This window comes from Corvus moneduloides, chromosome 1, assembly GCF_009650955.1.
Source record: "Corvus moneduloides isolate bCorMon1 chromosome 1, bCorMon1.pri, whole genome shotgun sequence".
NCBI classification, from domain to species: Eukaryota; Metazoa; Chordata; class Aves; order Passeriformes; family Corvidae; genus Corvus; species Corvus moneduloides.
Genome location: NC_045476.1, coordinates 101,401,653 through 101,427,814, shown reverse-complemented (window position 1 = coordinate 101,427,814; position 26,162 = coordinate 101,401,653). Strand labels below are relative to the sequence as shown.

The 26,162-nt window shown below is 45.0% G+C and overlaps 1 protein-coding gene across 2 annotated transcripts in view; it reads left to right on the top strand.

Annotated features, from left to right (window-relative positions):
• Nucleotides 1–16,522: 16,522 nt before the first annotated feature.
• Nucleotides 16,523–26,162, top strand: part of LOC116449168 (partitioning defective 6 homolog gamma-like) — a 65,438-nt gene continuing 55,798 nt past the window's right edge. The window contains exon 1 of one of the 2 annotated variants that reach the window (XM_032120337.1): nt 16,523–16,641. In XM_032120337.1, the coding sequence (XP_031976228.1) occupies nt 16,570–16,641 (72 nt within the window). In that variant the 5' untranslated portion in view covers nt 16,523–16,569. Of the gene's footprint in view, nt 16,642–23,779; nt 25,054–26,162 lie in introns of those variants that run through there. The other variant, XM_032120346.1, reaches the window with a different exon arrangement.

Sequence of the window (26,162 nt, the reverse complement as noted above, 5' to 3'; positions counted from 1 at the left end):
ACCTTTTTATGCTGTAGTGACTGTTACATCTGACTAGGCAGCTGGTCAGATCTGTTAATTAGATCTATTTTAAGCCCACTTTAGATGAGTGCTCTTTAAGAACAACAGATTATATGAAGGACAAATACACTAGTACCCAAGGTCCTTCTGCAAAATGTGAGAAAAGATGGTTTGGGCAAAATTAAGGAGGAGATTTTTGTTTCTTAGATGCTATTAAAGCCTATTACACAAATTCCTCAGGGCTCTTTACACTCCTTAGTGGGGAGTCTGTGACTAGATTGAGAGCAATACAGGGCCCTAAATTTAAAGATTATAGCCTGTAATATGTCACAGAAAGTTTTTAACATCGCCCCTGTTAATCAGCACCAGACAAACATGTGCAAGGAATAATACCCTCCCTACATGCCTCCCACCTCCAACCTCCCCATCTTGCAAACAAAAAACTACAAGAGCCAGCAGATCTGTTCTGGCTTGTTTTATTTCACTTTGAGCTTATTAAAATGCTGTGTTTGCAGTTTATATTTCTTGGCACACTGTTATTTCAACGACATTTTAACAAGAACTGCATAAGCAACAGGCAGATTAAGAGAGTAGCTTGTTTCATTCTGTGTTTTGAAGGGATCCTATGTAGTCTTATAATCACCAATTACATTATCTTTGCTACTTATTTGCTTTTGATTTACTTAGTTCAGAGGATGAACACAAACTCATCTGTTTCCCTCTGTTTTCTACTCGTTTCCGCTTTCAGTTTCTTGAGTACCAGTATGACAAATAGAACAACAACCAAATTAATCTCCCAAAAGCAAGCATTTACAACCCTAAAGGATTGTCTGTGTGGAGGTTTAAATTAAATAGGAAAAAAACCCTTTTATTAAAAACAGTGTTTGTAATGTGTGACTTCACTCCCTTCTCCTCTACAAATCCAGACCTTGGTATCCAAAGTCCCTGGCATGGAACGAGTACTGCTTCCATGGCTGGCTGCTCCCCAGCTGATAGCTGCTCTTTTACTCTTGTGAGGTTTGGACAGGGCAGCAGCAAAGACTGCCTGCAGCCCTTCATAGGTTGGTATCATCCAGAGCATTGTTGCAGGCCTTTGTTTTGGCTTGGTAAACACCCTTTTAAAAATCATTGCTGGTTCCCAAATAGGTTGTTCAGGAGCACTCAAATCAAGCTGTTACCTTCTCTGTACAAGCTGTAGCTGTATCTGCACAAGTAAATTCACTGTGCCCTGCTCCACTCCCTGGCACCAAGGGTCCCATGACCACATGTTTAAGCTCTGCTACCCACCAAAGTGTGCCTATACTCAAGCTGCCTTTTGGGAACAGTTTCTGGGTCAGCAGATCTTTGGAAGATGGCTATGCTAACAATTTAACAATACTTTGCAATTGTTCAACAATTGGAACAAAATTGTTTAACAACAGAGCAAGCAAGTTCTGCCTCCTGGGAATAGTCCCATGCATTGTTAGCGGTTGTGTGCTTGGACTACTAAATTAATGTTTGCGTGTGACTCCTCTTCCTGCTGCTCAGCAAAGCTTGATTTGGTCCCACCCCAAGTTCCAGCCTTGTACTCCTTCATCCCAGAACTCAATGTCCATAGCCAGGCAGCACAAACCTGATGCCATCCTTAAACTGCCTGAACTTCACCCCCTTTTTGTGTCTCTCAAAAGATCAGCCCATCACTTGGGAGTCTAATTTGATGTCCTTAAAAAATGTGAGCCTTTTTTATTATGTCCTGAGCTCATGTAATTCTCAGGCAATCCATACAACTTTTTCCTAAATTCTGGAACCAAAATTCAACTGTCTTCAGTAGTACAGAGCTAGTATCACAGCTCTGTGGATGCTCTGCTCCCCTGGATACGCCGGTGCCTTCAGATGGTGAGGGGTTGGGCTTCAGCTGAAAACTTTTAAAATAAATTCATCTTCTGTGAGCTGCACAAGGCAGCTTTAGCTCTATCTCCTGAAACCAAGCCAAGATGACAAGGCAAAATGTTTCCTTTCCCCTAGTCCAACAATGATAACATTTTTCATATCAGGTTCTTTTAAGAAAAAAATATACTATGCCTGAGTATATGGGAAATAAGTTCATCTGACTATTTCATCTCTGTAATTTCTTCCCTTTCTTGTCAGCTTCATTTTTTCCATAGGCTCTGAGAAATGAGCAATGCTTCCCTCTTTGTCCCTGGAAATAAACAACTATTCCATGTGAGCGTTACCATCAGGAAGCAAAGCTGAATCTGCTATTCCCCTACACACTGATTATTGATTGTTTGGTCTCTTGGCTGTAATGGTGCTTTCTCTATCCTGTCAAGGGTGATATCAATGGTGACATCTCTGACAAAGGTCAGTGAAAATCTGAATCCTGTTATATATATACAACCCAGAATAATTCTGGGTCAGGCTTCACTGTCTACCAAGACCTCTCTCATCCTCACTGGGAGCCCTGAATGTCTTTCCTGTTCTCCCCTGGGAAATACAAGCTAGTCATCTTCTAAAGGTTAAGGAAGCTGGAGTGACAGTCAATCACTCTGCAGTGGACTTACTGTAGCTTAGCATAAAAGTGCCAAAATGAGTCAACATTTTAACCACAGGAGAGCTTTGCCTTCCTCTTAAAAAGAGAATTGAGAATGGTTTATACCAGATTACCTAAATAGGCAGGGAAATGGGGAAAATAGTCAGAAATTATTAGGGTTTGGTGAAATGAGCACAAGGCATTTGGACAGAAAGTGGTCTATGGCCTGAAGAAAACAAAGTCCTGTATCAGGAAATGACAAGATGATGTATAAATGCAGATGAAGAAGGGATGGTAAATTTGTGGCAGTATGTTCTTAAAAGCTGGGGGAAAATCTTATCATGATGTGGGGTCTGGTATCAAAGGCTCATTCTGAAACCCGAGGAGGTAAATACAAGTCCAATCTGATGTCCTGACACTAAAAAGGCAGAAGAAAACATTTCCCACAGCTTTCTTTTCTAGGAGAAGGAAGTCTTACTGGTATCACAAAGCCAGTGGGTTATCCCCAGCTGGGGAAACAGGAGGTGAATCAAAATTTCCCAGGCTTCCATATGGAGAAGAACAACGGTGGGGAATGCCAAGGTAAAAGCAAGGAGCTGCTCCATTCTGTGTCAGGCTGTGCCCAGCCATGGCAGTCACTTCAGTGCCATCAGCAACCTCACAACAAAGTGATGCTGGACAGTAGAGGAGGCAAAATGTGGGATATCTGGAAGGCAAAGTTGTCTAAAGCCACCTATTTCCACTGGCAACAGGTTTGAGGTCCCTTATTCAGAGATGGGATGATCTGGTTGAATCCAGAAGGCAGCGTTCTAAGGAGCTTCAGGCAAATTCCTACAGGAAGAAATAAGCAAACAAGAAGGACTCCTGGCCTGTTTTTGATGTTCTTTCACTCATACAGGTTCATTAGCAGACAAAATTGTCTTACAGGCAGCACAGGCTCTTCTTCCTCACACTGCTTTTCCAGCTTCTCTGACAGGAGATAATGACTTGTCAACTGTCTGAGGCTCATTAGCAGCATAATTTCACATTTTAACTTTCTTGCTGCTATGTTTGAGGCCCAAATCCTGGCTTCCCTGTCCCTATGAACTAACTCTTCCTGTTGTGGAGAAAACCCTTGGCAGTGTATTAAAGGGAAAAGATACCTTTGGAAATTTTCTTTTTCCCCGGATCACTCTTCAGTCATGCACTTTGAAGATTATTTAAACTGGGAGACCTGCTTCTGCAATCTGGTGGCTGGGTTAAAAACTCACAGGTTCCAAGGTACTGCTTATCTTCTCAGGAGTGCTCAAATTGCCCATGACAAGCTCAGTGACACAGGGTTCACCATTAATTTTTTATGTTTATGTCTGTCACCTATTCCTTTACTTAGTCTATTTCCAGAACGCCTAACTGGTAGCACATTTTTCAAAAAATAATTTTAAATAGCAAACCTAGACATTTCCCATGAGAATCCCCAGGAAGAAATATTTAGGTTTTATCAGTATTAATTCTTAGCTGGCCCTTCCTCCCAAGAATTTTTGTTCCACTAGGAAATGGTTTTGAGGCAACTGCACAACGTAACTTAAAATATGCTGCCATCATTCCAATCTCATCCTTTTCATGAAGAGAGAAGACCAGCAGCCAGCCAAGCACTCTTTGTACTTGTCTTGCTTATGGCTTTTGTATAGACTGTAACCTTCCTAAAGGAACACAATTCACCAAACCTAGCTGGAAGGGACTAATGCTCCGAGCAGCTGCTTGTAGTAGCAAATGAACAGTACAAATTGATGCCTGACATAGCCCTGCTGATGGGGTGTTAATGAACTTCCAGCCCAGAGAACCCTGTCTCGGACATGTTTTCCAGTTACCTCAAATGATAGATGGTGCATTTCCCCAGTTGTTGCACTGTAAGTAAAACGTACAACCTTATGTGTAATGCCACTCAGCCTGTAGCCTCAGAAAAATGTTAGGATTGGATACAAAAGGAAGAAATAAATAAAAAATAAATGAAGGATTGGGACCAGCATACAGTACTTCTCCTCCTGATGTGTTGTTCTGGCTTCTAGCAGCTGGCAGACAGAGGTTTCTAGAGCCAAAGAACATATCTGCAGCTCTGTGTTTATTAGCCCTGATAGCATGCCTTCCATAAGTCTAAGTGCTTTAGAACTAATTTAATCTTTCAACCTTCACAGCATCCTACAGCATCCCACTGTTTAATGAAGTGCCACGGGGGAAAAATACTTTCTCTCTGTGCTTTAAACTTCCATCTGAAGCTTCCTGATTTTTGTCTTATGAGCAAGTGCCAATAATTACTCCTTATTCACCTTCCTGTCCCCAGCACAGGAAGGACATCAACCTCTTGAAGTGAGTCCAGGGCCACCAAGATGACTGGAGAGATAGAGCACCTCTCCTGTGAGGAAAGGCTGAGAGAATTTGTTTTGTTCAGCCTGGAAAAGAGAAGGCCTAGGGGTGACCTAATTGTGTCCTTCCAGTAACCTGAAGGGAGCCCACAAGAAAGATGGAGAGGGACTATTTACAAAAGCATGCAGTGACAGCACAAACTGAGAGTAGGTTTAGATTAGATATCAGGAAAAAATTCTTTACTGTGAGGGCGGTGAGGCACTGGAACAGGTTGCCCAGAGAAGCTGTGGATGTCCCATTCCTGGAAGTGTTCCAAGACCAGGTTGGATGGCACTCTGAGCAACCTGTTCTAGTGAAGGATGTCCCTGCCCATGGCAGGAGGCTGGAATTTGATGATCTTTAAGGTGTCTTCCAACCCAAAGCATTCTGTGATTCATTCACTTAATGATGTTATAACCTCTCCAGTTTTTCCTCTCAGTCCTCTTTTTTCCCAGACTGTGGAACTTCAGGTTCATCTTCCGTATTACAGAGGCTGTATCACACCTCAGGCCAGCTTTTTTGGCCCTTTATGCACTTTTCAAATTCTGCTATGCCACTTTTGAGAGATGGGGCTGGGACCAGGCCCCAGATAATTCAGACCGATATTCACTGTGGGTTTATATAGTGACATTGCTGAAGCTTTGCCTTTCCCCTCCTAATCTGTGTTTTCCACTAATACTGGATCAATGTCCCATGAAACTGCTGATTTTAGAAACCAGGTACCAAATCTCTGCACAGCTACTACCCAAACAGCCTCACATAGTCCTTACTACTTCACAGGCTTCAAACTATTTTTCATTTAAAAAAAAAGCTGCTGTACTGCTTTTCAGGTGCAGGCTTGCCAGCAGGAACTCATAATAGAGGCTACCTGCCACACACAGCCAACGCACCTGGAGTGGGGTGCCAAGTGTCCAGGCCAGCTCAGTGGGCAAGATGAGCAGCCTGCCTCAGGTTCAGGTTGCCTGGCATTTCCTGGCATGAGATCCTGCCTTTGCTTCCTTACGGCCCTGCCAAAAGTGCGCAAGCTGAAATCTTCCCCGGGTGCCTACCTCAGGCTAGTTTAGTCTTGTTGGGAGTTGATTTCAGTTTGAGATTTTTGTGGTTTGGAGGGGGTTGTTTGGGATTATTTTGTATTGTTTCTCCCAGGCAAAACAGCTCCACCATTGCCAAGGAAGAAGCTAGGGAAGGTACCTCTTACCCATATTTAAAAGAATCAAATTGTGGGATCTTTCATTTGGAAATTACTAACACTAGCAGGACTTGAGAGAAAGATTGTATTAATGCAGATGACATCTATGCAGCATTTTGCTGAGTACACTGAGTAGGAGATTGATGGCATCGCCACTGACATGTACCTATTTTTTCCCAAACATGTGAAGAGTCCTAGTTTGAACAACTTTCAGAGATCTGAGTGGTTAAATTTTTAGAAAACCTTTCCTGGTTAGCCACTCACAGATCCTGCAGGTCATGCTAGGCCCGGGCACCCTAGTGGGGTAAAAGCCCCATCAGTCCTGTGATCAGCAAGGACCCCAGGCTTGGTGGGAAACAGCTCCAGGCTGCAACAGAAGAAACAGGCACCCAGATAAGGAGGAGGATCAGTGAAGAAAAGCAGGCAGGGAACTTTATAAAAGCAGTAGGGGAAGAGCAGGAGAACCAAGATTTACCTTGATGGAAAGGAGTGACTTGCTCTGGAGAGGAAGGAGAGTAATGAGGGAAGTTGTTATTTACAGGATCCTGTTTTATCTCTGTCCTCCAGCCTGGATCCAGACTGTCAAGCTTCCAGCCCTTACCTAGTGTAGGTACCTTCACCTCCCTCCTGTCCATGTGTGTCACTACCTCAAGCACCACAGGTACCAACAGACTGGATCCCTGCTCTGCAGACAGGCTTTTTTCCTACCAAGTTTCAAGTTTGAAACATGGAGCAGGCTAAAACCAAGTATCATCACTTCCCCCTGAAAATCAACTGGGGCCCATCAACATTTTGCTGACTCCTCCCAAACACCCACTCTCCAGGGACTGCTTTCTCCTGGCGCTCAGGGGAATAATGTCAGATCCCAGCCAGCTGCACGGCGCCAGTGCAAAGGGAACAAAAGCCAAGGCAGTTGTGGGAAAAAGGCCATTGTTCCAAAAAATTTAAATGATGTCACTCTGCTCCCTAACAGTGTCAGTAAAGCATGCTTTCCAATAGCAAGTGCCTCTCTCTGCAGTTGCCTGCAGTGAGGGTACAAGGCACGGAACAGACTAATCTGCTTTGCAGAGGCTTCATGATTATCATAAACCACCATTTTTCAGCATGGTCTCCCTTTCCCCCTGGACACAGAGCTGAGCAGCACCGTGGTGTGGGCCTGGATCCCTTGAAGGGAGCTCACCCAACATGAGGATGTGTGGGCAGCAGCGATGGCGTGAGTGTACCTGTCCTCAGAGGCAGGAGAGCTGCTCGTGCTCCTCGTTACTGTGCTCCCACTTACAAGTCATCGCCATTTGCATTGTGACATCTGCTAGAAATCTTAATCATGGGTTGTGGCCCCAGTGGAGTAGTTCTGAACAGATGTAAGAGTTATGTTTCTAATGATCTTAACACCTTTCCTGCAGGGTGGCATCAACACAAGTTAATTAAGTCTCGTGCTAAGCCTGTGATGCAGAGTTACAGCTATTTCTCTTCATTCTGATTTACAAAAGAAGAAGATGAGGGACCAACTTATACCTGCTACTCAGTCCTAAACCCCAAGCCCTCTGCTGGCCCTTCTACTTTAGCCACTAGGTGCTCTCCCACCTGCCAGGTCATCAACAAGTTTTGACCTGTTGCTGATAAAATTAACAGACTACGTCCAGTGTCCCTAGAAAATCATAACAAAGTTTTATTACAAAGATGAAAATCATGAAGAATTTCAATGTTTGTTATTCTCCCTACATCATTGCCCTGGAAGTGCCTTTCAAAAACCTGGGAGCTCACACTCATACCCATGTGAATCATTAGGCAGGTGTGGGATGACTTAATTGTCCATGGGTTGTTTCTCTCTGCCGCTGCCCAGCATGTGGCCCTCATGACACCTGCACCTACAGATGAATCCAAAGAGTGAAAGCCAGACATATCTCCATTGCATGCTACAGTCCACTCACGCTGAGCTGCCTGCATCGTGGTAAAACCCAGCCAGCATGAAAATCTGTGCCATGGGTGACAGCTGTAATACCTACGTCTTGTGGGAAATATCCTGGGAGATCAGGATGCTGGCACCCTCAGGTGATGCATCCCAGAGCTGTGTGTATAGGAGGACTACAGGAAAGAGGTGGCTCTGCTGCACCGGACGTGCTCAGGTGGACTTTGTGCAGGAAAGGTTGGAATAAGGCTTGATAGATATCCTGCCTGTCCTCTGAATCTTTACAGAAAAGGAGAAAACACTTCAGCCACTGTATTGACATCTCCCTTCAGCCCTCTTGCTACTTTCCATGAGCTGGGTACAAGTATTTCCAGGCTCCTCTAGCCTGGAAACAAGGGAAGCTGGGACAAACTGGGCTTGGTGGGCATCACTCTTTGCCCACAGGCAAAGCATGTGTACCAGCAAGGCTGAGTCCCCAGACCAACAGTAATCCCTTTCCACAGACAAGCATTGAAATTGCATTTATTTCTCAGATCAGATTCTCTAAGGAAAAACACAAGCAGAGCTGTCAAGAGAACTTCAGTCAGATGGAGCAACTGTTAAGTGGACTTTAAAGTAACTTGAAGCAGACACTTAGAAATGGAGATATGCAGAATCAAGCAACTAAAAAACTCTAACCTGGAGTTTCCGTAAGTTCTTTGTTGCACTTGCTGAGCAAAACTTGCTGATGTTCATGGTGATGGTAAAAATCCCAGACAACAGTCCTCAGTTAGAGGAACCTCATAAATTAAATCCTCTTTCTTTTATTTCATAATCTTTTTATTGCAGAATCACTCTAGTAGACTAGCCTAAACCTAGAGTGCTGCAATCAGGCACCTTTCATTCAAAACTCTTCGAGCTGTCAAGGGAAAAAATAAAGAAGTCTATTTTAACTCAATTTTAATCCATCAGTTCTGAGATTAATGATTTGGGGGGGTTTTTTATTCATTTATTGTGGATTTGGAAGAATTGGCAAAACTGATCACAGAGAAGGCTTGATTTATGAGTGAGTGCTCTAGTGCTCTACTACTCTGCAGTGCCCTTAGCAGTCAAAACAGTATTTAAGAAAATACGTCTTGGCAAATGTGCAAATTATTATGAAGCCCTTTCTACTGGTGTCTTGTATTTTGAAGAAAACATTATCATTGAAAACTGAGGCCCCTTTGTTGAGCTGCTTATGCTGGTGAGCTACAGGCAGAACTGTACTTAGTGGGAATGCTGTTGAACAGATGGGATCCCTGTTTTGCACATGATTCTGGAATGCAATAAAATTGTTTGGTTCTGGGAAACAGTTTTTTCCTCCCGTGACACTGTCAAAATGACCAAAAAGTCTGATTCTGAAATCCATACTCCCATGAGTAATTCTCATTCATGCTCAGGAAGATGCAAGTTATGAAGGGAAAAAAAACTACAGGAACATCACCTCTACTTAGAAATATTCTCATTTCCTGATCTTAAGAGGGCGGAAAAGTGAACTTGCTTTGGGAGTAAACAGATATGAAGAACCCACATACATTGCTAGCAGCAGAAGCATGGGAAGGAAAATATGTAAATGCATCACAACCAAAAACCTGTGCTTAGTTCAGCAATCTGGCCTGGAGAAGTGGTGTCAGGAATCTTCTGAGAGATTTCTCTTTTCAGCACCTTTGGCCAGCAATCCCAAACACTTCCCATCCCTTCTCACCTCACAAAATCATGCTCTTCAGTAGCAGAGGTTGGGGAAGTCAATTGGCTAAAACACAAAGGGCCAGATTCTTGGCTGGTATAAATCATCGTGGCCCCCAAAAAAAGCCACACTGAGGCTCTGTTGCTTTACACCCACTGAACATCTGGCCCTCAGCCTGTGGGAAGAGAATATAATGTGCCTCATGCTTCATGCATTTCTAAACAGCTGCTCTGAAGGACTTCTTCAAGCCTCACGTGAGGCTGTTTGCCTTCACTGAAAGCTCTGGAAAGGATTGATTGTGCACAAATGACTTAAATTTCAGTGTTTGCAGGGCACAAAGGCATGCTGAAGGACATCTCCAATGTAGTAAGCTGCTTCTTGGCAAATCTCTTTGCAAATCAGGTGGGTGAAAAAGAGATTATGTCCAGTCCCAGCCAATTAGAGCTTCACAGTGCCCTTCCATACAGGAGTTTGCTTCAGTTGTTCTGACAGGATCAGGTGATTTCAGCCTGCTAGAGCTATGTGCAGTAAGTATCAGATGGAGTTTGCTATGTGAATATGTGACCTTTACCACTAACATTTTTTTATTATTATTTTTAATCAGGAATGACATCTTTGAATCTATCTTTATCTTAACACTGCCACTGGTCCAGCAAATCTGCCAAAGAAATTTTGCAAAGAGCAGACTTAAAAAGTCAGCTGACACTTTATCTTTTTTTTTCTAAGAAGCTTTCAGCTTCAGTATGTTACATTTTTCAGGAATTCAAGTCAGTAAGCAAACAGACAAGATTTGTTTGTTGTATGACTCACATGGCTAGGACAATTTCTTATTATTTTCCTTTATTAGCAGGTGAGACCACAAACCACCACTTCTGAGAGGGCTTGACTTTCTAGTTGGACACAGTGCCTTACAAATTGCCTAAAGCTGCAATTCAGGAATATCGGGGTTGCTTATTTAAGGTGACATTCAGTCACTTCCCAAATGGAAGTTCTCAATAAATTATATTCTCATGAAGATTCTGGTTGCTCCTTGCAGTAAATTGCATTCCATGCAACGCTAAAAAACCTCTCTGTGCTCTTGGTGAGGGACTGAGTCAGTCTGGGCAAAATTCATACTCTCTTACCAGACCCTACACTTCAGCTGCCAGGAAACAAAGATGGTAGACAGCATTCAGATAAGTTAAATTGTTACCCAAAAGAGATTAAAAGCAGTGTGTGATTGAGAAGAATGGCAGAAAGGTTCCACAGCCAGGATTCTCTGTTCACTGAGCAAGTTAGATAAGCACTTCAAAGGAAGATATGATTATATCTTCATGATAGCAGTTTTCTCTTACAGACTTTAACTTTGAAAATTAACAACACTAATTTTCTTTCCAGATCTGGTCAGCTTAACTCCATTAGAAAATTTGGTAACTACTGCAGAAAAATTACTCCAGTGTCATAGTGTGTTTCAATATTCATAGTTTCACACAGAAAAAGTGCTTGGGAAGATAAAGATGATGCCATCTGCATAAATTATTTGATAGTATTGGACTAATTAGAAGATGTGTGCTGCACTTGCCAACTCCCAATTATGCTTCAGTTTCCTGTAGAAGTAGGACCAACAACAAAGGCAGAAGAGAACCAGGCAGACCCTTGCACACCCCAGGCCTGTGATCAGCAGTACTGCCTATAAATCAATTATATTTTATAAGTGTTTGCAGTAATCATTCTAACATCATGAGTAGCTGCTATCTGCAGAGCAGCACATCGTAAACAATGTTTTTAACCCACAGGAAGTAGAAGAACCTACTTCTGGACACTGGCAGAGGATGATATCTATTTTTCTGCTGCAATAAATGACATCTGGGAAACATTACTGATTTTTCCTGTTTTTCTCCTTGGTAAAGAGCAGAAAATCAAGAACCAAAGCAATTGAAAGGGAGGTAAAGATCATTAAATTCAGCAGACTCATGTACAGAACAAACACAGTTTGAATATTTCTGTATTTCGTGGGAAATGTCGAACCCTGGCGAGTCATGTAGGTAAAGCATACTTTGGATGCAGAACAAGGAACATGATCCGCTCTCTTCCTTCCTCCCAACCCTAAACTCATCTCTGGCAATGAAACTCACCTTTCCCATCCTTGTAAAGTACTGTTGCTTTTAATCCCAGTAGAGGTGTAATTTGGAAAGAGGACAAATGATCTCATAATCCACCTTACTCCCTCTCTTGTGATGCTCAGAGTTTGGCTGCTGGGATTGTGGTATCCCAGCAGCTTTGGTTCCTGAATTATTTTCACGCTGATACTAAAGCATAACTGGTTTTATAATATTCACCAGTAAAGCCAAATGGGAAAATTTTCAGCTGACACAAGAGCATGTTGGTCTGATCTGCTGAAGCCAGAGTACTGGTGTGCAGACACCCTGGGGACCTCAATCCACTCTCCCCAGCACATCTCTCTGGATAAATAGTGGGAGCTGCAATGGCAAATGCTCATCCTCCTGCTTGCTTGTGAGCTCTGTATGCAGCTCAGCAGGTGCCATTCCCTCAACTACTGCTCTGGTCTCCCCTCTTCAAGTGTTTTGTAGTAAAGTTACATAAGATGTTTCCTCAATGCTTCATCATCCTTGGTAGAAAAGAAGCATCAAGTTCCCTACCCCTTGAGAACAACCCCCCTCTCTGCTCTTTCTCCTCTTGAATGCACACACATCTCTCGTAGGCCTGAAGGCAAAAGCTCTTAAAAGAAAAGAAAAAGAAGACATTTCACTACCACAAGGGATGGAACAATGGAAAACCATTGGAGCAGCCGGTCTCTTGTCCTGGAGCATCCATTACTGCTGTGGCTGGTGGCACACTCCCCTCTAGGTAACTCCTGCACTAGGGCAATGGATGTTCCCTGGCATTGTAGTTTGAGTTTGATGAAGTAGAAACCATCTTCACTGTGGCAGGAACATTGCTCGCTATGAGCAAAACAATACTTGTCATCCCCCCTCTTCCCTTCTTCGTGCTATGCTTCATTTTGGTTCACATTTAAAGAAACCAAAACCAGTCTGTCGTTGCAGCAGTTTCCCCAAGCCCTTAGGATGTGCTCTTTGTAACTCTTGCAAATTCAGTGCAGGGAGTAGAGTTAGAAAAATAACTCCTTGGATGTGAGTCTGGGTATCTTTTCCTCTCAGAGCATGTAGATGACTTGTTAATACTGATGAGGCATGCAGCAAGTCAGAGGGAAGCCCCCTGCATGCTGAAAAACATGGTTGCAGGAATGTGAGTCTGGCACATGTTGCAGCACTTTTTGTCGGTCTGATAAATAAAAAACAGTGAAAACAGGAAAATCTGAGTATTTTTTTAATGGCCTGTTAGGATCCCTGGGCTGTGGCATCCCTGTCCAGTTTAGGGCAAGAAAGAAGAGTATTTGGTGAGGTGCTGCATGCAGAAAAGGGTTGGGTGACAGCAAATGTGCCCCCATGTTCCACATGCATCTGGGAACAAGGCTGCAAGGAAGGCCTGAGAGACGGGCACCCGGGAAGAAATGGTGATTTAAAAGCTCTGCAGGTCAGAAACGGGGTAAAGTAACCACAGATTACTAAAACAGATGAAGATTTATAGAAATTGTCAAAGGAATGCTGTGCCCTTGGCAAGCGATGAGAAAAAAAAACCCTGAAAGGTGGCTGAGCAAAAGCAGTTAAATTAAAACCATCTTTGTGACCGAGTCTGAGGAGGAAAACAGCTGGCAGGGGCTGCAGAGCCTCGTGCAGCCCGGGCTGGGGCGGCCTGGGAGCACACCCAGCGCTTTGGCTCCTGCTGGTGCTCGGAGCCGAAGTCACTGCTCATTACAGCGCAGCACGGGCATGGAAAGGGGAGGCAAGAGAAAAAGGAATTTTCTCAAGCTGTCCCAGTCGTCCCTCAGCTCTGCTCTGGAGGAAAGGGACTAAAGCTGCAACTAATTTGGGAATAGGGAAAAGAAAAGTGTATCGCAGAGAATTTACAAGAATGGACTGAACTGGATTTCAGTGAAGCTTTGTTGAGAAGCATTCACTTTTAGTAAATTATTACATGTCATTAAATAGTATTGATAAACCATACATAATTTATAAATACTTATGTAATATTCTGTTTTTCTACTAACAAAAGAATACAGCCAGTTTTTCATACTGTGACCCCGTACTTTAGCCTAAATAATAATATCTCCAGAAATGGATCACTTCTCAGATAAGAGTGGGTTAAAGATGTCTGCACTGATCTACAAAAGGATGGATATTTAACTCAGATTGAGGAAAAAACAGCAGAAACCAGATTTTACTGAAGTAATTTGAAAGGAACCTTTCCTGGCAGTAGTCTCTTCGGAGGTATAAAAAGCGTATTTCCTCAAATCAGTGTATTCACCTTGTTTCCTGTAATAATTATTTAATGCAAGGTTGAAAAATTGGGAAGGAATGGAGCAGCCAAAAAGCAGCTTTTCTTATTGGTGAATTTAAAAAAAGGAAAAAAAAAAAAGGAGAGGCAGCGATCCACCATTTCTAAACTCTTGTAGAAGAAATAGAAAAAAAATACTAGCTCCACTCCTCAAATAAAGTAATTTTTGTCCTCAATATACCTGTTAGCTTCAAAGACAGGGTAGATGAGAAGAAGAGGATTGTCTATTCATGTGGCAGTGGAAAGATGAACAGGATCTGCAATTGCTGGGGAAGGGAGAGTGGAAGTCCCTTTAGCTCTGCTGGTAAATAAACCCCTGTTTTATGCTTTGAAACATATATCTTCATTCTTTATGAATTCAGTATGGCTTACCAGCTTTTATCTCACTCAAAAATATTTATTTTTTATTCATTTTCATTGTATTCTCATTCTGGTTACATACAGCTTGGTAGGCATTATTAGTTTGAAGAGTCTTTATTAATATAAAAGAGATGGTAATGAAACACTTGCGCTCCCTGAAGTAAGCATAAAATAAAAGACGAGCGAGTTTAATCTGTACTTCTCAAATGGGCATCACAAATACAACAAGTACCAAATTTAAAATTAAGACTAAAATCACTTGCTGGTTTCTGCCTATTGAGAACTTTGTTTTAAAAAACACCAAAAAAAAACCCCAAACAAAAAACAACAACAAAAAAACCCCAAACCAAAACAACAACCAAAAAACCCCAAAGAAACTGAAACAAAAAATTAATACATCTCTTCCTCCTCTGTGCTTGTGACTCTAAATTCAGCCACATCATCACATGAGTAAAGTGTAAGTCCCAGGACTGTTTCCTGACCGGGGAGGTAATGCAAGCAGCAGGGTTCTTTTCCAAGGGTCAGCTGGAGGACAGGCAGGCTGGAATACCATCCCACCCGAAGTCCCTCTGCTGCTCCCGATCATGTGAGCAACACCAGCACTAGATCAGTCCTTCAGCTCTTGATTAACTTCATGCCAGTGCTGGCCTTGTTGCTCCAGATGTTGAACCCCTGAGCCATATAGATCCAGCTGGATTTCAAGATCCATCTTTACATAGAAACATCCCAAAAGGGGTGTTCAGCCTCTGAGCAACCCGGGGATGCTGTATCTCCACAGCTTGGCCTTGGCTATCACAGCAGGAAAGCAAAGCTGCTGCATTGCTCATGCTAAGATGAAAAGAGGAAAAGATCAGGTTCATACAAACATTTCTTTTCTCAACTCTCTAGACTTTATTTTTCCAGTTTAACTTACAGCAAGCCTTCCAAACACATTGCAAGCCAGAAAATGTGGCAAATGTTCATTTCAGGTTCATTTTCCAATAAGATGAAGCTGGTTTGTATCTGGGGCATGTGCTTTGATCCTCCTACTTGGAGTCACATGAAACGTCAACTCGGTTCCTGTTTTTTGCCCCTAAATTCGTGAGTATTCCCATCAGTGCCATTGACACCTGCGAGTCTAGAGAAGAGATGGGTGGCTTGTAATGTCTGTTAGGACTTTATGCTCCTTGCTTAGATGGGCAGACGATCCTAGGAGATGTCAAGCAGCAGAAAACTGGTTGCACAGGTCTGTGCCGTGTCCTGAGCTTCTGTACATCACGACTGATGTTTTGGGCAGGATTGTGTAGGAAAAAAATACCACTTTCAAAGGCTCTCAGTGACTAAAAGAAGTTGACTGAAGGAAAAAGATCTGTTAAAATTAAAAATATCCTTGGCAGGAGATGGAAAGAAGTTAAGTTCTTTCGAGATTCTCAAATTAATAACCTACCTAATTAGTAAGAGCTGCTAGCAGAGGGAGGCAGTCCACCGATTTATTTCAAGGAGGGCGTGGTGGAAACTCTCCTCCCAAACCTGGCGATCTGTGGTCTCAAATTAATGACTCGCAGCACTTCTCAGATCCCAACCCTCTTTAAAGATTAATCAGCGCTGTCTGGAAAAGTTTGTGCGGGTCTCCTTTGTGGCACACAACGGGCACCTCCGAGCGCGGGAGGCCACCCGGGGGGCCGCCGTCCGGCGGTACCGCGGTGCGCTTTGTGCTCCGTGCGCGGCTGCGGCAGCGGGACCCTCCGGCCGCCCGAGACGCCGATTCCCGCACCAATTCCCGCAGCGCGGCGGCTCCGCCGGGAGCGCCCGAGCCCCGCGGCCGCCGCGGGGCGTGTCCGGGCGGTGCGGGGGCGTGTCCGGGGCGTGTCCGGGGCGTGTCCGGGGCGTGTCCGGGGCGTGTCCCGCAGCCCAAGGCTCCCGCCCGCCGCCGGCCCAGCCGGAGCGCGAGCCCCGCGCGGATCCTGCGGCCGCCGCCGCTGCCGTTGGCGCGCGCGCGCCGGGAACAAAGTGGCCGCAGGAGCGGAGCGCGGCGCGAGCGGGGCCGGCGGCGCGTGCGGGCGGCCCGGGGGCGCGCGGCCCGCGGCGGGCGGGCGGGAGACGGTGGCGGCGGCGCGGGAAGGGGAGGCAGCGGGGCCGGGAAGATGAACCGGAGTTTCAACAAATCTCAGACTCTGCGGTATCTGGAGTGCAGCGCGGTGGAAGTGAAGAGTAAGGTGAGCAGACCGCGGCGCGGCCTCGGCCGGGAGCGCCCCTGCCCGGTGGTGCTCCCGAAAATGAATGGAGCCCCCCCCCTCCTTTCCCCGTATCTCCGCTCCCCGCCCGGTGCGGCCGGAGCCGTGTGCCAGGCGCAGCCCGCAGAGCGGTGACGGGCTGGCGGCGGCTGGCGGAGAGGCGGGATCACCGCTCCGGGCGCAGCTCCCGGCGAGCCGCCCCTGCCCGGCCGGAGGCGGCGGCGCGACCCTTCCCCGCCCTCCCCCGGCGTGGCGCCCGCCGCTCCTGCTCCATCTTTTGTTTCGCCGCGGGGACTCCGGCGGTAACTTCGTGGGGCGGCTCGGGAAGCGCCGCTGGCCTCGCCTGGCGGGCGGGCTGGGGCTCGGCCCGGGGGCAGCGGGAGGCGCGGCGGCGGTGCCGCTCCCGCCCCAGCCCGGGACGTTTCACCCCTCGGTGCTCCGACCGGCTCCCGGTGGGCGGGATGGGTGCCCCGACGCGTTCTGAGGAGAGAGGCGGAGGACCGGGAGGGAGAAGGGCCGGGTCCCCCCTCCAGTCCCGCTGTAGGTCCGAGCCGGACGAGCCAGAGAGAGACCTGCGGAAAGCTTCCCCCTCCTGCGGCGGCTGTGCCGGGATGCCGGCACCGGCATCAGCTTGTGCCCGCCGGTGGTGTTGGGGAAGGAGCCGAGATCGGCAGGGCTGCCGGAGCTGGCCGCCTCGAAGGATGGTGTCGGGTGGCTGTGCCTCACGTTGGTCTTGCTGAGCTCTCGTCTATAAGCTTTGGTCGCTCTCGGTTGAACCAGCACGTCAAAATCTTGCCTGCACCTCTGAGGTTAAAAATAAGTAGCATTTAAGCAAAAGTGAGAAATCTCCCTGGAAGTCCGTGTTTTATACACCTATAACAGGCAAGGTGTAGGTAGTGCATAAGTTGAAAAGAGTATGGATAACGTTAGCCTTTCCTGGAGTCCCTGATCACCTGCTGAGATGGTGTTGAGGGTGATGTCTTTGGGACTCTGTGCTTGGTGCTGCTCATTTTTGTTCATTGCTGCTGTTAAAATTTGCATTCAGATCAAATGGCCTTGAGCAATGCATAGAGCGGAGATGGCTTCAGCGGGAGAAGTACTTTGTGTGCAAGGGAGCCTCCATTCATTTCTAAACATGACACCTGAAATGTGGGTTCAGGCCCTTATTTCCTAACCTTCTGTTGCTGCTTCAAAGCGTGCAACTGGCCTAGAAAGTTCCATTTTGCTTCTGTAGCTGGAAAGTTTTGGTTCGGCTTGTACTGGTTCTAAGATGTAACCCACCCACGACATTCCTTGTGGCTCCCAAAAGCTCCAGATCCTGTCTCTGTCTACTGAATTATACCCCTTACATTCTGTTGGCTTTAAACTAAAGCCTTGACCACATACGAGAACTTTTAAGTTCATCCTCTCTCTTCTACTTCAATATTGCCATAGCTTGAGTTTGTTCTATTAACAGAAAGCAACCTTATAGTAAAGAGCTCATAGCTTCCCTTACAGCTGCAGGAATTCTGTAAGTGAATCCTACCTGGTTCTATAGGCACAGAGTGATATATAGGGAGGTTGTAAGCCTGTGAATGATAGTGGATTTTTAGAGGGAAGGAAAATAAACTTGTATGGGCAGGAGGGGTTTACTTGAAGGCCTTCTATAGCTCAGGGTTGTCACTGCTGATAGCCCAGAAGTTACTATAGAGAACTCTACTGCATTGGAAGAAAACTTCAAATAGAGGCTAACTTCAAAATACCCTCTTGAGGGCCTACACCCAGTGATGATCCGTGAACCTGCAGTGTGTGTCAGTGGAAGCTGTGCTGTTGAATTTCCTGGTGCTGGTGGGTTTTACTCTTAGCATGCCTTGGGCACAATAACAGCTAGGCTGTTGATGCAGCAGGCTGTTGGTGCTGACATTGCAAGATGGTTTTATTTTGCCTGTAAAGCTCGTAGGTTCCCTGTCACAGAGTTACTCTTCAATGGTCTGAAGGAGGTGCAGTGCAAAGCTCTGGCCAATGGTACCTGGCGAGGTACTGTATAAAGACCTTATACCTGTTACAAAAAACACGGTGATCTTGTAGGGTCAGTTGTGATGCTGGCATCCTTTCCCTGTGGGTCACTGTGCTGTTGTGCTGTGATCATCTAGAAATAGGGATTGTTGAGTTTTTTTGTTTGCAGGAACTATCTAAAGCTGGGGAAACAGATTCAGTAATGCTACTTTTGGTAGCCGTACGTAGTCAACCTTTTAAACACTTAGTTGCTTGTGTTTTGTAAGTGTGAGGCCTGTCTGGGCTTGCCTGAGAACTTGAAAGTTGAGTCTGAGAACTCATGATTTTGCAGCTATCGCCTGCGAGCGCAGGCTGCCAGGTGAGCGGAGGTGGGTGCAGCTCAGCCTCTGCGCCGGGGCATGCTGCTGGCCACGGATCAAGGGATTCTTGGTGGCTTTTCAAAGGCTGGGGAAGTGGCAGTCCGTGGGCAGGTGGAATCCCTTTTAGCAGAGGAGCTGAGTGTGAGAGAGTGCTGCTTTTACACAATGGTGTGAAATAGCTTTTCTCCTCTGAAGATCGAGTTTGATCAGAGGGAGCTCTGGAAAAAATGGTTGTGGGGAGCTGGATGGGAGATAGTTTGCAGATGCTGGGGTTTTGATATCCCTGCCTCTGTTACGATAACCAGGTGGTTCCGTCCTTAAGGATAAACCGGCATCCGGCTGGTATCTTGCATTAGTCATAATTCAGAAATAGTTCCTGTGAAATCTGATTTTCCTGGATTTTCTGACTTTCTTTCCTTTTCTCCAAAAAAAAGTTCTTGAAAGCCAGTTTATGCCTTGATTATTGGAAGGGGAGAGTTTGTCAGCACTAAGTATCATACTGGGTAAGACACTTCTGGAAATCCCCAAGTATCCTCAAGTTATAAGGTTCCTGATGTGTGCCAGAGGGTTGTTAAAAACAAAGCAGGATGGGGGGTGGGGAGGAGAAGGAGGGAGCATCTTGGTGTTTGAACTCACTCCAGTTTTCAACATCCTTCTTGTGCCAAACGGCCAAAAACTGCAGGCGGTATTCCTCTTTTCTTGTCCAGTAGACCTGTGAGGTTTGTGGATGATCGGATTTCAGTGGGTCCGAACCAGCCTGTACCTCTGCTGAACCTAGCTTGACCCATCCCCCCCTGCTGGGAACGTGGCCCAAAGTATGCTTCAGCTCATGATTCTTGTGTCCGTGGATTTTTAATGTCTGTGACTACATGGTGGGGACACTGGCAGCGATATGTTCTTTGGCTATGTGTTATTGCAGAAGGGTGAGCTTTGTGGCACTGTGTTGTACTTTTGGTGTATGTCAGGTCACTTTTTCTCTGTGTGACTGTAAGGTGCTGCAAAAGCTTCATGGATCTCTGTGCTGCAGGAAATACTGAAGGGGAAAACCCTCCGCCGTCTGTGCACACCTCTGTTTTCAGACATGGCAGTGGTGGAAATTGCTGCAGTCTTCTGCTTTAAGAAGTCCCCTTCTGTCCGGCTCCCTGCTTTCTCGCTTCCTCTGCCTCATCCTCAGAGAGCTGGCCTTAAAATCAAAACAATTCAAAGCTTATTGCTAGATAGAAAAGAGGAAGGGTAAAGAGAAACCTGCTTAGAAGTTGGCACATGTCATAGGAAAATATTAAGTGAATTGTGATTACACCTTAGCCCTTCTGTCCTGTCTTTCACGACAAAGTAAATTAGAAGCTCCGTTCTTATCTAGGTGTTGTCTCTGTAGCTCAGGATTAATGTTTCAGCCCTTTTAGACAGGATCTGAAAACACATTATCTTGCTGGCTTAGAACAACTGTGTATTCTCATGTGTCTAGTACTCACTGGCTCCTTTCCTCTGTTGGGTGACAAGTGAAGTATCTGTCCCCTCTCAAGAAACTGCCTCTAATCTCTGAAAAAGGTTTCCAGATGACCCTTTCTGTCCCCTTTTTTCCCTTTTACCAAGAGCTCCAGTGCAATGTGTGGGGCTTTTTCTGTTTGTTTTGTTTGGGATCTCATGGCCACAGGCAGAGTTCTTAACCTATTTTTCATTTTCTGTCTTTAGCTCTACAGAGAGGTTACAGGCTTCTTTGCTTGTGAGTATAAGCCTACAGAAGAACAAATGCTTTTAAAATAGGAATTCCTACATTAGGGGTGGAACTTCTCTTTGATTATAACTCCATGTAGCCAATCTTCTTTCGTCTTGCTGAGTGAAAAGAGATTTTATGTTTTGTTCCCTTGAATTGTATACACAGCATTTCAAACAGGAGGGTAGCTATCAGCCCAAATATGTATTTCTTTTCCAGTCTCTTAGATATGTTGGAGTAGTAGAAGATTGCCTCAGGCCTTTAAATGATAGCACTTTGAATTGTTTGTGAAAGTGTGTGTTGGGGTTTTTTTTCCCTTTGAAACTGACTGCTCCATGTTTCTGGCTGAAAAGCAGCAGAGTACTGTTTTTCTGTTACTGCTATATGAATTCTTGTAAACTGTATGTACTAGTAAGAATTAATTTTCATGATTTCAAAAATGGCTAAATGTACTCATTGTTCCCTGATAAAAGTCCTTTGCAAAAGAACCCTTTGTTGTTGATGAACCCTCTGGGACAATGGAATTTTTGATAGTGGCTGAGGAGTGTAAAAGCACAGCTACCTGACTCACGTGCTGACTGTGGCATTTCTGCCTTATTAATAGTGTCATGTTTTCTTGCATTGCAAACTGATTTACAAATCAACAATAATGTGACTAACATCCTACTACTATAAACAACCTCATTAAGATAAATAGAACCAGTTAATTATAACCATATTTTTTCATACTCTTCTCCTGTCCTGTTTCGGCTCTCATTAAATGTTGGTGTTTAGATGGGTGCTGCAAATGGATTTTTAATACATTTTCAATAATTTTCTGATGTGTCCTGGGTAGACGTGATAGTGTTACGGTGTTCGAAGACAAAAAGCATGTCTGGGATCAGCTCTGCTCTTACAAAGTCACTAGCAGCTGAAAGACTGTGTTTTGGTCTGAGGCATGTGTAGAAGTCAGTGCTTTAGCAAGCCTGCCCAGCTGCCAGATAGTTGTAGCATTCAAACAGCTTGTGTGTGCTTTGTCCTGCTCAAGTGCTGTCTCCCCATCTTAGAAGAAGTGTGCCTGTGCTGTTACATAAAGATTGCTGGTTTAAACCTTTTGCATCTTCCCCTCGCCCCTGCCAAAGTTGCTGGTACTGCCTGTCCACATGACTGTTCAGCTGTGGCAGTGCATGTATGCATGCTGTGTATTTGAAAGGTATGAAGTGTAACACCAAGCAGTGCTAGAACTGCAGCAATAGCTGTAGAGCAAGTTTACTTTTAATAGGCCCCTCTAAAGAGATTTTAAAGGTCTGGTTCTGCACTGTCTGGTGTTAACTGAGAGAGGTCTACAAATTGTGTTTTCCAGACTTTTGTACTTTGATTTCACTCTAACCCTGAAGCTGTACAGGCCTTCTGAAGTTTCAAGAAAAGTTTTCCATGTGTAGCAGACTTCAGAATAGATCAAAAAGAAGCACTCTTTTAAAATGCTACAGAATGTTAAGACAGACTTTAAGTCTGCTTAAAGTCTTTAAGCAGTACTTTAGATTCTTCCAAGTTAAGGTCATACTTGTCATACCTGGAGTAAAACCAAAACAAGTGCAGTAAAAAGCCCTGTAACCAGCTGATTTAACTTCTGTTTTTGAGCTTGAAAACATATTCGATTATATGCAAACCAAATGTGGCACGGACTCAGAAAACCGCAGTACTTCCCCCTCTCAAATGAAGACAGTGTGCCACAGTAATAGCAACTTGAGATGGTCTGGATTGTTGCAAAACATGTCAAGAGAGAGACTGTAAACATTAATCTCTTAAGAAGGGTTGCCTCTGTTCCTTTCCCTCCCATTTTGCTGGGCTTCTCACAGCAGCTATTGTGCTTATTCTGATGTGCTAAATAGCACCTACTAAACTCCCGGTTCCTCTCTCATTACAAATATTTGTTTTTCATGGTAGGATATCTTTCTGAAGTGGTCATACCTAGTAACCTTAAGTCTGTCTACTAGGTGCCATGAGAGAAAGTGACCACAGCTTTCAGATGAGCCACAACAGTGCATTCTGTGCATGCTTGCTGCCCTTCACGGATGAGAGGCCAAACCTTTCAGCTGATAAGTGTTGCACAGACAAGTCATCTTGTGATAGTTCTGTTCAGGAGTCAGCTGCAATAAGCACCAGCGCAGTGTTACTCTCTTCTCTAACCCGTACTCTGGCGCTGTGGGAGCAGTAGTGCCTGTAGGAGATACAGGGAAGGCTGGAACATGTGCTTTGAGCTACCTGGTGTGTCAGAGCATTTCTGTGTGTAGTGGAGGATGTGCTCTGGTGCTCAGGCTTTGTGTAGTCTCAGGTCTCTGTCTAGTCACAGAAAGATGGTAGTTCCTCCAAGAGTATTCCTGAAGCAAGTATATTGGTATGGGCTTGGGTGCCAGCTATGCTAACTGGATGGTTGGCACTGACCAGAAGGGCAAGGACTGCTACCTCGTGTTCCAGTATTCCCATACTCTCCCATTCTTGATCCTGCCTCCAGCTTCTCTCGTGTTTGTAATACTTTTTAGTCTAGTAACCTGGGAATTTCTGATCTGCTTAAAACTTCGTCCAGCCAGTCTGTCTTATGTGAGTAGTCTTCTCAAATTTAGTCTCGCCACACTGAAACTGTCCTAAAGGACACGGAACAATGGACCTTTCAACTTTAAAGAGCACCTCAGAAAATTAAATATTGTTTACAGCCAAGTCAGAAAGGAATGTCTCCCGTGTGAGGTTAAAATACCTGTGGAGGCTCTGTCTAACAGGCTCCAGGACTAGCCACCTCCAAGGAGTTCTTCAGAGGTGCAATTAATAGTGCCTTCCTCTGTAGTCCCTTATCATTCCCTTTGTGAGAGACTTTGTGTGCACTTAATGTGAGCTTTTAGGAACTAGGAAAGGTTTTCCAAGGATTGACTGCTTGCCCCTAATTATCTTTACAATGGCAGGCCAGCAGTTAAAAGATGAAATGTACCTCGGGAGACATTGCCTCCCTCTAAGTGAAGGCAAGATCTCCCGGTACAGAGGTAGTCCGTTCCCATTGGAAATGTCTGAAGTTAATTCAGGCAGAAATGTCTGGGGAAGGGTGTGGTGCACCAGCCCCAGGGCCACCCAGCCCTGTGCCATCCCTCCTGCTTCTGCCCTGCACAGCTGTTCCCAGTCCCCCTGCAGGTCTGGCCAGGGGTGTGCGTGCATGTGCATCAAATTACTTCTCTGCAGCTGTTGCTGGCACCGAGCTCATGGGGAAACCTCTGGCGGCAGCTAAAAGAGTCTTAAATGAGTTTGTAACCAGCCAGAGCCCTTACTGGTTACAAGTTTCCTGTATCCATGTAGATAGCTCTCAGTAAATGTTCCGAAAGTGGTTTGCCCTTGCTAGAGACCTGTAGTAGGGCAGGGCTGCCTTTCTGCAGGAAGCTAGGCTCACGGGCTTATCGCAGTGTTGACCAGACCTGATTCCTTTGTCCCTCTGGGTGGCAAGGTGCCAAATCTTCCTTTTCCCCCTCATGCTGGTGGTGGCATGCCGTGGATGTATGCATCCTGTGCTGTATTTGTGCTTAAGCTCTGTGGTGTGATAGTGTGTGTTGCTTGACAATACAGGACCACCTTGGTCTCTATCATTTGCAGACAGACTTTGGTTTGTTCCCAGAGATGCAGGGGACTGGAATAAAAAAGGAAAGAGATTTACTTTTGGAAAGGTAGACTTGGCACTTAAATCACAGATTTATTTTAAGGGCTTTGCTTTCCTGTGAATGATTGTTTCTTGAAGGAGAATGGCACTGAGGGTTTAAATATCAAGAGGTGAGGCAGTGAGGAAGGCTGGCAATGTGCTGCTTGGAGGCAGTGCCGGCAGAGATGGCAGGGATAAAACAGCTGTGTGGGTGACCTGATAGGAGAGGAACTACTGGAGCAAGGGTGGCAAAGAAAGGGATGATCAGTTCGAACAAACAGGCTGATACAATTGTTTTTGTGGATAACTTATTTTCACAGGCTGCCATGTGGCAGTGAGTCAAAATAGGCAGTGTAGTGGTCTAGTTCCCAAAAATTGTGAAATAAGGTAACTGAGGCAGGGGAAAGGGTAACCTTGGCTTTAAGTTGCCCTTGAGCTGACAGCTGAGCACCTGTGAAGACATCTATGTGAGATTGAATGAGAGGTGCATCTCATGAGCAGAAGGTGATCTGAGGGTGGTGGGAACAGAGAAAGAAGAATTTCTCTTCTAAGGACAGGCCACTGGAGAGGGTTGAAGGAGTTACGAAGATAGTTCTTCCAACGAAAAGCAGAAATGTGAAGCATTGTGTCAAAGAAGCATGAACAAGAAGGGGAACCACTGGTTTTCTCTGGTAAGATAAACTATTCTAAGCATTTAAGATACTAAAGCATGGCTGTGTTTTTCTGGGAGAGTAAAAGGAGGGAATAGAAGGGAGAAGGGTAGAAGTACGGCATGATGTCAATCAGGAAAAATGTTTGGGGGAGAAGGTAATGAAATTGTGTCTCTGATGGGATTTCTGTGAAGGGCAAATAGAAGATAGGCTGTCTTGTTCCTGTGACTCTCTATTGAAAGAAATAGTGAGATGTGAGCAGGGGACTGAGCAGAATGTGAAATTCCACCAGCTCGATCATTTTAGTGAAGCAGAGCTGCTGTGGAGCAAGCCATTGAAGAAAGAACTTGTTGCAGAGACCATCTGCTTGTTTGGTGGCATCTTGGCACTAGTGACAACCACTCTGACCCTGGGAGCAGAGCAAGAGAATTCTGTGTGAGCTGGGGAAGATGTAACTGTGGGAGAAAAAGGGGACAGAGAAACAGAGACATGAATGTGACAGCAGAGCTCTGAAGTCCCAGGTGAAGTCAGCAAGTGCAAAACCATTTACACTGTCTTCCCTCCTCCTCTTTCTTGCCCTCTGCTCATTCTCACTGATAATGCATCCCTGACTAGGACTAGGCCTTCCCAGTTTTGAAAATCTCACATGCAAGCAGAAATTACAGTCTGTGCAAGGATGAAAGTGTTTAGTTTTCTTTCTGTTCTTGAGTTTTTTACTCCATAAGAGAAGTAGGTGGCTAATGTAATTCATGTTTATTGCTAAATGGTGTTCTTTGATGTCGTCTTATTACAATAGCCTGATTTCAAAGCCAGCAATAAACTAGAGGGATGGCACCCCATAAACACAGGGCTTCATTTTTGGTCCTGTAAACATCTTGAAACTTAAAATTTAAAGGAAAAAAAATTACTTGCTTTCTTTTGCTTGCAAATAACTCTTTCATTTCACAAAATAACAGCTCTCTAAGTAAACAAACCTCAAAATCCTGCTCTCTCCTCTCCTCTGACCTCTTGTACCCTTTAGCCAGAAAAAAAGCCAAAGAAAGCAGTTGATTGCTCTTGATCAGCCTGTGTAAGTTTTGATCAGCTAGCTGTGTCTTCCTTCCTCTTTAACACAACTTTTATCAGAACAC